Genomic DNA, 11,980 nt, shown 5'->3' with positions numbered 1-11,980 from the left:
CAAGGTCAGGCCATCATCAATACTGGTGTGTGAGCCCTTCTCCTGTTCGTTAGGCATGTAAGTGGTTAACATGACGCAGTGCTGGCGTCCAATGCGCTGCTGCTCTGCTAGGGCTGGATGATGATGATGTGCGGCGGGCGGGTCACACTGTTCAGCCATGAACTTAAACAACCACTTTAAATCCAGCTGATAAGGTGAGTGAATGTGTGGATTTCGCATGATGCTGTATTACGCCGTTAATAGGGGTTTATAAGTGGTGCGATCGCTTCCTGTGCGAGGTACCATGATCCCTGCTGGAACGCTTCTAATAGCTGGTCACGTAGAGGTAACGTGAACGCTAGCTAGCAGCAGCATAATGTGGGTGTTTAACAGGGCTGGGCTGTCAAGGAGCGCTCAGAATACAGACAGGCTGCGTTCTGTGGAGTGGCTTAACGTGGCACCACCTTAATCTTTAGGCTATGTGTGCAAGTTTAAAGACATTTTAAACTCTCCTGCGCCATAAACACGCCCCAGCTAACTCAATGTACTTACTTGACCCTTATGGGCTGGTTGACCAGCTAGAAGGCTAGTTGGCGATATGTCAACAAAAATGGCAACTGGACTGTCCCAGCAGATCTGTGGAATTGGCCTGTGTGATTTTCATTTGACCCGCCAATAGATTTCAGCTATCCGATTAATTTCACCGTAGAGACAGCAGCTGAGCTAATGACCTATCCAATCATCGTAAGCTCATCGTATGAATCAATCATAACTTAATGAACTCTATGACGTTATGATCGATTCATATATTGCATTTTATACTTTATGCACGAGTAGTCCTCTGCTGAGTGCACTGCAAACAGCCAGACGCGATCTTGCCCAACATATCATATTAACATCCTATATCAAGTCTACGAATAGACTGAGCTTCTAGTGATGTAATATTTGAAATGCGACCAGGTGGGGTCACTGTCATGCACGGCGGACCAGAGCTATGTCATGCACACAGTCTCGGCGTGTCAAGGATATGTAGTGCAGTGGGCTACAGATAGCCAGGACATTTCATAACATAAGCATCAAGTGGCAGGACTGAAAGCAATAGCAAAGCTATTTATAGGCCCGGTTGCCCTGTCCTTGCCAGAATGGCAGTACAGAGGTTGGGCCCAAGCAGGTTACAGGAGTACATGGTCCAGTCTAGGGATTGGGTGGTCTTCTGAAACTTCAATAGAAGTGAGAACAAGAAGTGAGAACAAGAGTTAGCAAGAGTAATGCTTACTTCTATTGAAGTTTCAGAAGACCACCAAATCAACTCTGGACTGACTCTGGAGGGGACATTTTAGCTCTGAACGCAAAGCCTAATATGTTTTGTACAGTAGGCTTGTAAACACCAGAATTGAATACATATAAGATACATACCAGGCTGTTGCATTTTTGCTCCTTTTGATATTACATTATATTTATACCTCTAAAACATGTGATGAATACATAAAAAATAAATGCAAAACATTTCTAATATAAACTAACCAACTTTAGACATGTACTTATTAACACCACGTTGGCTTCCTCCTAACACTGTTCCAATAACACCACTGTCTCACACACAACTCTTCTCCCATCCACCCATGCCAACCTCAAGCCCTCCAATCATTTTCTCAGGCTCACTTCATTCATGTTGTACAATGAATGGTGCAACAGTTAATTGAACGAAACGATTTAATTGATTATAAAAAATAATTGATTCATAATCTCCATTTTGGGCATGTCATTCTAGGCAAAACGTTTCCAGAAACAAATGGAGAAAATCGTCATTGAATTTTTAGCCCTATTCCTTTTCGAAGCCCTGTCTGTGTTATTATGTGTTAGCTGCAACTATCGATTATTTTATTAAGATATATAAATCATTTAACCACTTAATATATATTTTATACTTCGTTGCTGTGAGAATGCCTGATTTGCGGCTGGAATTCAGTACAGAGGCCTGTATGGTGTACCCAAATGGTATATGTATTCACTAATGACAAATACATAATGGATATGAACACAGGGAGTTCTACACTCACAGCAGATTCAAGGTAACTGACAGTCGTTTAAGCTCAGGTGAGCCAATGAGCTTGGACTGTACCATTCTAAGGGGTGTATTCTAAATCTAAATATAGCATACACTAAATAGAGGATACAATAAATACATAAATAAACATACAACAAATACATAAATATCCTTAACCCCAAGTATATTAAAAGTCTCACTGAACTACAAAAGTACTCTTTCACAATTATTCTTTCCTTACACTACTACAACAAACCATAAGCAACTTAAAGCTCATCACAACCCCCCTCTGCCACCCTGACTTGGTCCAGCCCAATTATACTGGAACAGAACAGCACAACTTGAACAGGCACATATCTTACACTAATCATACATTAATACGTCTCTATTGCACTCATTCATATTACACACATTGCATCTGCCAATTGCACATTGATTACCGCCAAACATTTCGGTCACAGGTGGAACTAGTTAGCAGAGTGGCCAGCTCAGCTGGACAGGAAACACCATTCAACATTTTCAGTTACAATGTGTTGAATAAACAATAAAATAAGGACTGTGCAAAATACAGCTGAATTAAGTGCAATTACCCAAAGTGCCAATATGCTGTGCAAATATCGTTATAGGGTCAATCTATATGTGCAAAAGTAGGTAACAGGTCTCAATTTTCTTTCAACGTTTTGGCCATAATGACATGCCCAAAATAACTGTCCTTGATAATTAAATCATTGATAATGTTTTATAATGAATTTAATTGATTACCGGTAGTTGGATTAACTGTTGCACCCCACTGTGTCTCTCCTTTAGGTTTGCGTACGCCACTGGTTCACTGTCCGTGTGCCTGGACTGTGTTGTCAGCCATGCCTGTGACATCGCAGCTTCTCCGTAGTATACCACGTTCCAAGCTCTTGGCCTCCAGCCTGTTACCATGCCAGCACCAGCCCCACTTTGGACACTTTACGTGTCGACCCACTGCGAGACGCCCATTCCAGACATGGCACTGTCACCTGCCCTCCAGAGGTTACCGGACCACCTCAGACCTCCACAGTTACTATCTGAGCCCTCCGCAGGTCAACTCCATCCTCAAAGCCAATGAATACAACTTCAAGGTATAGATGATGCTGGTTCACACAAAAATGTTTGATTATGTGAAGATTATTTCAAACTTTTGCCTCAAATACGATTAATGAACGCTTATTGAAAATAAATAAATAGTGAAAATAGGCGATCTACTATTTCAGAGTTTGTTCGGTTGATATACAGTAGATATAGCTGTTTGGTTGATAAATATCAACAAATGTATATATCGGTTTATATATACTGTATCTGTATCATCCAAAACTGTTCGGTTGATATAGATATAGCAAGAAAAAACGTGCTTCTCGATTATTCGATTAATCTACATGATTAAGTCGGTTATTAGTTCTAAATATCAGTTTTGATATATTTTCGGTTAATTACACAGCCCTAATTCTCAGTATTCAATGTTTCTTTATATGTGTGTTTGTGTTTTTATTATAGGTGCCAGAGTTTGATGGGAAGAACGTGTCGTCAGTGATGGGTTTCGACAGCAACCAGCTGCCGGCCAACGCTCCCATTGAGGACCGCCGCAGTGCTGCCACCTGCCTCCAGACACGAGGAATGCTACTGGGTGTATTTGATGGCCATGCTGGCCCTTCCTGCGCCCAGGTACAAATTACTCTTATTTTCTAATCACTGACTTTAATGTACTTCACAGAATTTAAATGATCCACCTCATTCTTGTGAACCGTAAATGTGATGTCATAGTACCGCCTCCCTCTTCTTTTTCTCTGATCTGAATTGCTCTCCTCCTACTTCTGTCATTCAACCGTTGAAAAAATAGCCTAAATTGGCTATTTTTTCTAAGCTCACGATAAGACGTTTTGAGCTTTTAGATCGGCATTTTTGAAAAACTTTGAAAGTATCAAATTATTAAACGCATGGCCTGTTTTGGCCGTAGCGCATCATTTATTTTGATTATCAGAACCAGTCACAATAGTTTGTATGACAATTCATCGTCAACTAAAATGTCATAATGGTGACAACCCCTGTCTCCGCCAGGCATTGAGTGAGAGGTTGTTCTACTACATAGCTGTATCACTGATGCCTCATGAAACCTTGTGTGATCTGGAGGCAGCAGTGGAGTCTGGCCGGCCCATCAGCCCCATTCTGCAGTGGCACAAGCACCCCAACGACTACTTCAGCAGGGAGGCTCAGGGTCTGTACTTCAACAGTCTCCGTACCTACTGGCAGGAGCTCATAGACCTCGGCAGGTAATGACAGTCTATGCGTTGTGTTTATTAAAGGTTATTTTTGAGGCATTTTAATGCTGTTATTTGATACTGATAGTGGAGAGAGACAGGAACAGCATATTCCGTCTCTTCCTGCGTCTCACTCATTGACATGGCTCTGTCTCTCCGTTCTCAGCCCAGGGGAGGTTCCAGACACCAGGGAGGCATTGCTGAGTGCCTTTAAGAGGCTGGATAATGATCTATCCCTAGAGGCTCAGGTGGGAAACTCTAGTGCCTCTTTGTCCAATCGTTTACTTGTTCACACATGCTATGCATGTTATTTAGATAAATGTACAGTATGCTTGTTGTTTGTCCACAGATGCGTGGTATGTTATTTAGACAGATGATAGGTTTAATGTCCACCTGCTGTCCTAGTTACTTTGTGGCACTTGCCCTGTTGCAGGTTGACTAGATTTCATGCCGCTTACTCCAATCTTGCACTCTGTAAGTCACTCTGGATAAGAGCATCTGCTACAGTAAATGCAGAAATTTGAATATTCTGCATTTCCAAAAAGCATTGATTACTTGTCAGGAGCCCAGATGTCTTTTTCCAAATGCTTCTTGTATGTGCTGTAAACTATCTGTTTCTGTCTAGGTGGGAGACTCAAACTCCTTCTTGCACTACTGGGTTCTGAGAGTGGCCTTCTCTGGTGCTACAGCTTGTGTGGCTCACATCGAAGGACCAGATCTGTACGCATGTTACATTCTTTACCCTTTTATACCTTCTTATTTAAAAACTAGAATCTATTGACTGGTGTCGAGAAAATATATTTTCACCATAAGCTGTGGTTCGACTCCTCTCCTCGTTGTTCTCCTCAAGGTACATAGCCAATGCGGGAGATGGCCGGGCGGTGTTGGGAGTGCAGGAGGAGGATGGCTCGTTCAGCGCACACACACTGTCTAACGACCACGCTGCCCAGAACGAGGACGAGGTGGCTCGCATACGGAGCGAGCACCCTCCGTCAGAGAGAAAGACGGTCATAAGACAGGTAACAGACCTCTCCTTCTGTCCCACTACCCGCTTTGATAGACTCACAATTCAGTCACTAAATGCTCTACGCTCAGTAGAGAGTAGAGACTGAGGACGACCTCCCAGCTTTCGTTGCTAAAACTGTATGGAAACAATTAGAGAGTTAAAAAAAGAAGTACGCATTGCAGAACCAATCCAAAGTGTTTAGGTCTGACCTTCATGTTGGGGTGGTGACATGAAAATGATTGGTTTTCTAAGCTTTGGGTGTAGGTTTGTTCTCACTGCTGTTGCATCTACTTGCATGTAGAACAGTGGTTCTCAAAGTGGTGATAATTAGAAACCAAATGGACCCTTGCGGGCATGTAACTCAGAGAGTGTACAAATGTAACCAAATGGACCCTAACAGGTCAACTTGGTTCCATTTGCACACTCAGAGTTATGGGTCCGTTGACTAATGCATACCAAACTGGGGCTCCTTGAAATTGAAAATTTAGAAGGTTTATAATAACGATAATATTAATAATAAGCTTTATTTGTATAGCACCTTTCAAGAACAATGTCACAAAGTGCTTGACAAGATCAACAACAATACATAACAATAACAGAAAAGAACCCCAGCTGTATCGGTAGGCAGAGATCTCCAATCACCTGGCAACATGAGACTACTACTTTAGTAGCCGTCATGGAGATGAGATTATTGAAGCTTTTCCCTCTCTTTCTGTCTTCCGCCCTCTGTATTGTTCAGGACCGGTTGCTGGGCCTCCTCATGCCGTTCCGTGCGTTTGGGGACGTTAAGTTCAAGTGGGCTATCGATTTGCAGAAGCGTGTGCTGGAGTCTGGGCCTGACCAGCTCCATGAAAATGAACATACTAAGTTCATCCCCCCCAATTACCACACGCCACCCTACCTGACTGCTGAGCCTGAGATTACACACCACAGACTAAGGCCTCAAGACCGCTTCTTGGTGAGAGTCAAATGTATCCCGTCTACATATTTATCTCGAGTGGTAGGAAAAGTACTCAAATGTTTTACTTAAGTAAAAGTACCAATACTGCAATGTAGAAGTACTCCGTTACAAGTAAAAGTCCGGAATTAAAAAATTACTTCAGTAAAAGTACAAAAGTGTTGGTATCAAAATGTACTTAAAGTACCAAAAGTAAAAGTACTAAAATATTTGAAAATAGCAGATCTACAAAATCACAACGTGACGCGATGCGATGCGTTGTGAGCTTGTAGATCGGCTATTTTCAAATAGCCTAGGTATAAAATAGGGCTAAAGTGGTTAATGTATGTTTTATAATGTAATAATTTATATCCGCAAAGTAACTAGTAACTAAAGTTTTCAAATAATTGTAGTGGAGTAAAAGTACAATATTTGCCTCTGTAGTGGAGTAGAAGTAAAAGTTGAAATACTCCAGGAAAGTAAAAGTACCTCATTATTGTAATTAAGTACAGTACTTAGTTACTTCACACCACTGTTTACCTCCTACATATATCAGGGTTTCTGATGCATTTATTACTATGCACATGTCTTTCTTGAAGACTACAACTGTCATTTCTGCCGCCTCCAGGTGATTGGTTCCGATGGCCTCTGGGAAACTCTCCACAGACAGGAAGTGGTTCGTATCGTCGGGGAGTATTTAACGGGCGTGCAACAGCGTCAGCCGCTTACCGTTAAAGGTTACAGGGTCACCCTGGGACAGATGCAGGGGCTGCTGGAAGAGCGGAAGGCTCGCATGTCTTCTGCTTTCGAGGATCACAACGCGGCCACCTACCTTATTCGACACTCTGTGGGAAACAATGAATTTGGCACCGTGGACCATGAGAGACTTTGCCAGATGCTGTCATTGCCTGAGGAGCTGGCTCGCATGTACCGTGACGACATCACTATCATCGTCGCTCAGTTCAACCCACATGGGCTTGGAGCACAGACACAGGAGGAGCAGTCCTGAGCCCAAACCTCCTAATGAGCCTTTTGTTCTACTGAGAACTAATATGCAAACATACACACACAAACTCCAGTAACCATGCACCCATAAGCACACTTTCTGTGGACATAGGGGCGTACTGAAAAAGTCTATCTAACGAATCATATTTTACCATTTTAACAGTATTCATGTAAAGATATTTGTCTGCATTTGAGTTCTGTATGAGAGTTGAAATGCTAGATCTGCCAAGGTGAGGCAAGTGAATTTTGCCTTGAGTTTTCACGCGTTTACTTAAAATAGGAAGATATTTATGTTTCCAACATCTTATTGTTGGACTTTCCAATATAGTGGAAGTCCCTGTACAATGGAAAATATCAAAGAGTCACTGCTAATGGGAAACACATTGCACTTTGTGCCAAAATATTCAACCCCAAGGCTCCCTGATGGGCTAGCTGGGCTCGAGTGAATAATGTGATGTTTTTATTCACATATCCAGATCTAGGAAGGAAAGACTTAATGGTGGGGGACAGCACTGAACAGACCTCTTTTTGTCTCCGGACGGCCGGACGGCCGAAGGCTGGAGACTATGTTTTTGCTCCTGTCCATCCGTGTGTGTGTGTGTGTTTGTCCGTGTGTGTGTCTGTGAGACGCTAATCTCCAGCACCGCCGGGACAATCTGCGGGAAACTTTGCACGCACTCTCCAGTTGGCAAAGGAAGAACCTCTGCCCTGAATCTTTCAAATCGGCCTCATGATGGCGCTGTTACTGGCCTCGTTACATTTTGGCCTATAACTGTTGAACCATAGGGTGTGCAATCAAAATTATGTTTCTCTGGATTCCTTGGGTCATGACACAACTTAGCACATTGTATTATTTACGTCAAACAAGATTTTCCTTTTTGCTACCATACTCCTACAGATTGTGTCAAAAACTTAAGCAAATTGGTACACATTATCCGTGTGGTCACGTGTCCGATTTTTCCGATTGGCTACGATTTGCTTTCAAAGTTAGCAGGAGGGCAAATCCTGACGCAGCATCCAAATTGCCCTGAAACTTTGCACACACACTCCCAGTAGGCCAAGGAAGAACCGCCACGCCAAATGTTTCTAATCAGCCTCATGGTGGCGCTTTAACAGCCCCCTTCGCGTTTTGGCCTATAACATAGGCCAAAATTTGCAGGCCATGGGTAAACGACCTGACCTGGCGGAGAGCTGCACTCCAAGGAGCGCACTTTTGTTTTCTTTTTTTCTTTCAGAGATGGACTTGAACTGAGTTGTGTGCTCCCTGTGCTGGCAGTACCATACTATTATACCATTATGCTTGCACTAACAGGTTGTAATCATGAGTACCACTTCAGTGAGACATCATTACTCTGTTTTTTCAGCCTTCTTTTCCACTTCAGAGCTGTTACTGCTTATCGAAAGCCAATGTTACAATAGGACTGTGTGTCCTGTCCATCCATGATAAAAGTATGGATTGTCTGCCTCTCTCTTCAGACACACCTCTTTCAAGTTCTTACCATTTGTTTTGCATATCAGATGCAGTCATGAGTCCTGGAAAGACTTGTTAAGCAATGGTTGGAATGTTGTCTTGCTTTTCTATCACATAGCTTCACCGAGAGGTCTAATAAAAAAAAAGCTAAGGACTACCACCAATCTAGCATAATGGTATACTGCTTGAATTAGAGTTATGGTGGTACATTCCACTGATACTGTAGATAAGTCCCTGAGACATGGCCAATGTGGGAACGAAAAAGAGAGACAGGAAAAACATATTCCGAAGCTCTGCGCACAGTATTCTGTCCACTGTTCAGAGCCAAGGATTTAACCACTTGAATCCAAGCGTCAAACATTTGATGAAAATAGCAGATCTACAAGCTCATAACACGTTGCTTTACGACGTGTTGTGAGCTTGTAGATCGGGTATTTTCAGCGAAGAGACATTGTGTAGTGGGAAGTACTAGAGGATCTAATATAGAGTCTTGGGGTACCCCAGTCAACTTAAGTTTATCGGATTCAAGTGGTTAAACTCTTCCATGGTTTTCTACTGAAATGGATACCGCCAACAGCTCTGACAAGCTGGATATTCATGTGTTCATCAGCACGTTTATTTTTCAAGGATTGTTGGTTAAAAGGGAAAAGTGGTTTAACCTGTCGGGCCTCTCACCGCCGGCGTGTCTATTTTGCATTTTTTGTGCTTGTTGTGTACACATTTATGGAAGATGTACAGGAAGTACTCAGCTGGTATAATGTAAAGTTTATTTTGGTTTATATAATGGGTTTGTCTTATTTTGTTGCAGGGAAGCTATATATTGCCTTACTCTTTTATTTGTGGGTCATCGCATATCTGGTTGATAGTTTGTTACTGGTAAGACAGTCTAATCATAATGACATGACACACAGCAGCAAGCTAGCCTCTTGGCTAAGCACTGGCAGAACACTAATTCTCGTCATCTGGTTGTGCTGGCTGTATTCATGGTCAAATGAATGAAGAGAATGTAAATCTGAAAGGGGCTGTCAGAATACTTGAAGGTTATTTATTCAGCTTTGGCGATTATCTTACGTGTCCTGTATCTTAAATTGTATATAACTTTTATGTGTTCTTTTTTTGTATTTGGATTGTTTTAATAAAACGCTGAATACACACTTAGTGTGTGTGTGTTGTCTGTGTTTGTCCCTGCTTGAGACACAGTAGAGAGGTATTGTACATGTCAAGGCCTCTGAGAAGAGCTCACAGTGCTGCCACTCCCCTTGGAATGTAGTTGGAGCATTTCAGTAAACCTGCAAGCGCACCACAAAGGTCACTGTGATCTCAGGTTGCACATAACTCAAAAGTGTGTGAAGGTCGAGCCTTTTCAGCTCAGGCTATAACGTTTGTTTATGTAAAGCATTTACCTGGCCATCACAGGAGAAACTAAATGTGATGTGATATAGGATACGGGAAAGCAGTAGAACGGTATTCTTTAACCAGAATTTTGATGTTCTTATGTAACCAATTAATGGTTAATTAGCCATTAAAATGTGTTTATCTGCAAATGGTGCATCATGGTGCATATTGGTTGTTGGCATAGCAGTAGGAAGACTCACTGAGGTTGCAGGTCAGTCTCCAGCAACTCCAAAAGGCTCACAGTTGTACAAAGAAATATTAGTGTAAACACAGAGCTGTGGACAAAGGGTAAGAAGGCTGGCCCCTGTTTGAACAAGGTTATAAGATATTGGGCTGGACATAATCTAACAGGTTTAAATGTTCTAGGCTGGGAGCCAGGTGTGGCCCATGGGATGTTTTCTGCTACCTATTTTCCCCCTGCTCTGTCTTCTGATGGTCTATATCTTGGACCACCACAAGCTCATAATAGCAGTAAGTGTGTCACTGTGTCAAATATATAGCAGGTGTCCTTTGTCCTGGATCAAGGACACTGTTCCATTTGGGGGCACGAGTCACACATTTACTGAAGTTCACTTTGCTTTGCATCCTACCGCTGATACCACTGGGACTCGCAGGCCAGGAGTGTCATTTATAGGTGTAAGCCAGAGTGAGCATTTAACCACTTAAACCCTAGCTAGTCTTAGTGAAAGGGAGCTGAGTTGCAACTGTACTTGGACCACTTATTTCCGTCTAAACCAAATCTCTTTGCAAAAACAGCCGATTTACAAGCTCACAACTTGTAGAGCTGCTATTAATGGCGAACGTCCCCCCCGTCCCCCCAGAATAGGGATGCTGGGGTTCAAGTGGTTAAGGTACCCCATCAGCCAGGAGTGTCATCTGTACACGTCATTATTTGGCACCCATAGGCCAGTAGCCAGGCCAGCAGTGGCTGCTGCAGGTTTGATTGATTAATTGTTAATACTTTATTAACATGATTATTAACAGTACAGATAGTACAGACAACGGTTATACTAAAAGATGAACACAAAAAGACCCAGGGGCTTGTTTCCATTGTGGTCCATTAAGTACCACCCTATATAGTAGCATCTGCAACATCCTGATGGCTGGCACCTGGTGTACTTTTTTGCCAAAAAAAACAAACATTTATATTCAATGTATGTCTGTATACAATGTGTAGCATATTACGTTACTGCTCAGTGTTGACCAAAAGTTGTAACACTGAATTTATTTTATTTCTATGGAAAGTAAAAACATGTTGAATACTGTTCTACTGCTTTCCCTTATCCATACTACTGTCATAAAACAAATCCTAGCTTACTTTTTCATTCCCCAACACCACCTGAAGATGTTTGTAATGAATTAATAATCAATTAGGGACGCTTAATTGACCATTCATTTTATATATGTTTTAAGGTTACCAGATATTTACCAAATACCACCACTAGATGGTGCTGCAAGACCAAGAATACGTTCAAATCAGTGCACCTTTTGATTCCACAGTAATCACAAGTTGCCTTTATAAAAGAAGGGATACAGTTTGAGTGGAAGGTATGCTTAAAAAATATAAAGTGGTATAGCCTACATGATTTGAACATGCATATATCAGACCTAAATGTGCCCTTCAACTTATTGTTTACGCCCAAAATGTCTGGCTATTCACAGGTGTGTAGGAATATTAGGCCTTAAATGTCATTTGAAAAATGAATGTAAATGTAAAATCAAAAATCTGATTAATTAACGCACATCCTTCGTCTTTGGTGCAGAGCAGAGCTGCAAAAGAAACAAAATCATAGAGCGAAAGAAAGGGCTCGCAACTCACTTTAAATCAGTGTTTCTCAACCTTTTTTGGGCCAGTGCC

At 42.0% G+C, this 11,980-nt stretch overlaps 1 protein-coding gene across 1 annotated transcript; it reads left to right on the top strand.

Annotated features, from left to right (window-relative positions):
* Positions 1 to 103: 103 nt before the first annotated feature.
* pdp1 (pyruvate dehydrogenase phosphatase catalytic subunit 1) lies at positions 104 to 9,885 on the top strand. The gene is made up of 9 exons (XM_080427722.1): positions 104 to 194; positions 2,834 to 3,135; positions 3,548 to 3,715; positions 4,109 to 4,320; positions 4,475 to 4,556; positions 4,934 to 5,028; positions 5,159 to 5,327; positions 6,054 to 6,272; positions 6,880 to 9,885. Exons 2-9 carry the CDS (start codon positions 2,887 to 2,889, stop codon positions 7,258 to 7,260), a joined length of 1,575 nt encoding a protein of 524 aa, XP_080283848.1. The 5' UTR covers positions 104 to 194; positions 2,834 to 2,886; the 3' UTR covers positions 7,261 to 9,885.
* Positions 9,886 to 11,980: the final 2,095 nt, after the last annotated feature.

The sequence above is a fragment of the Gymnoscopelus braueri genome (genome assembly GCF_963280865.1).
Source record: "Gymnoscopelus braueri genome assembly, chromosome: 4".
Lineage (NCBI taxonomy): Eukaryota > Metazoa > Chordata > Actinopteri > Myctophiformes > Myctophidae > Gymnoscopelus > Gymnoscopelus braueri.
This window is presented reverse-complemented; position numbering and strand designations above follow the sequence as displayed.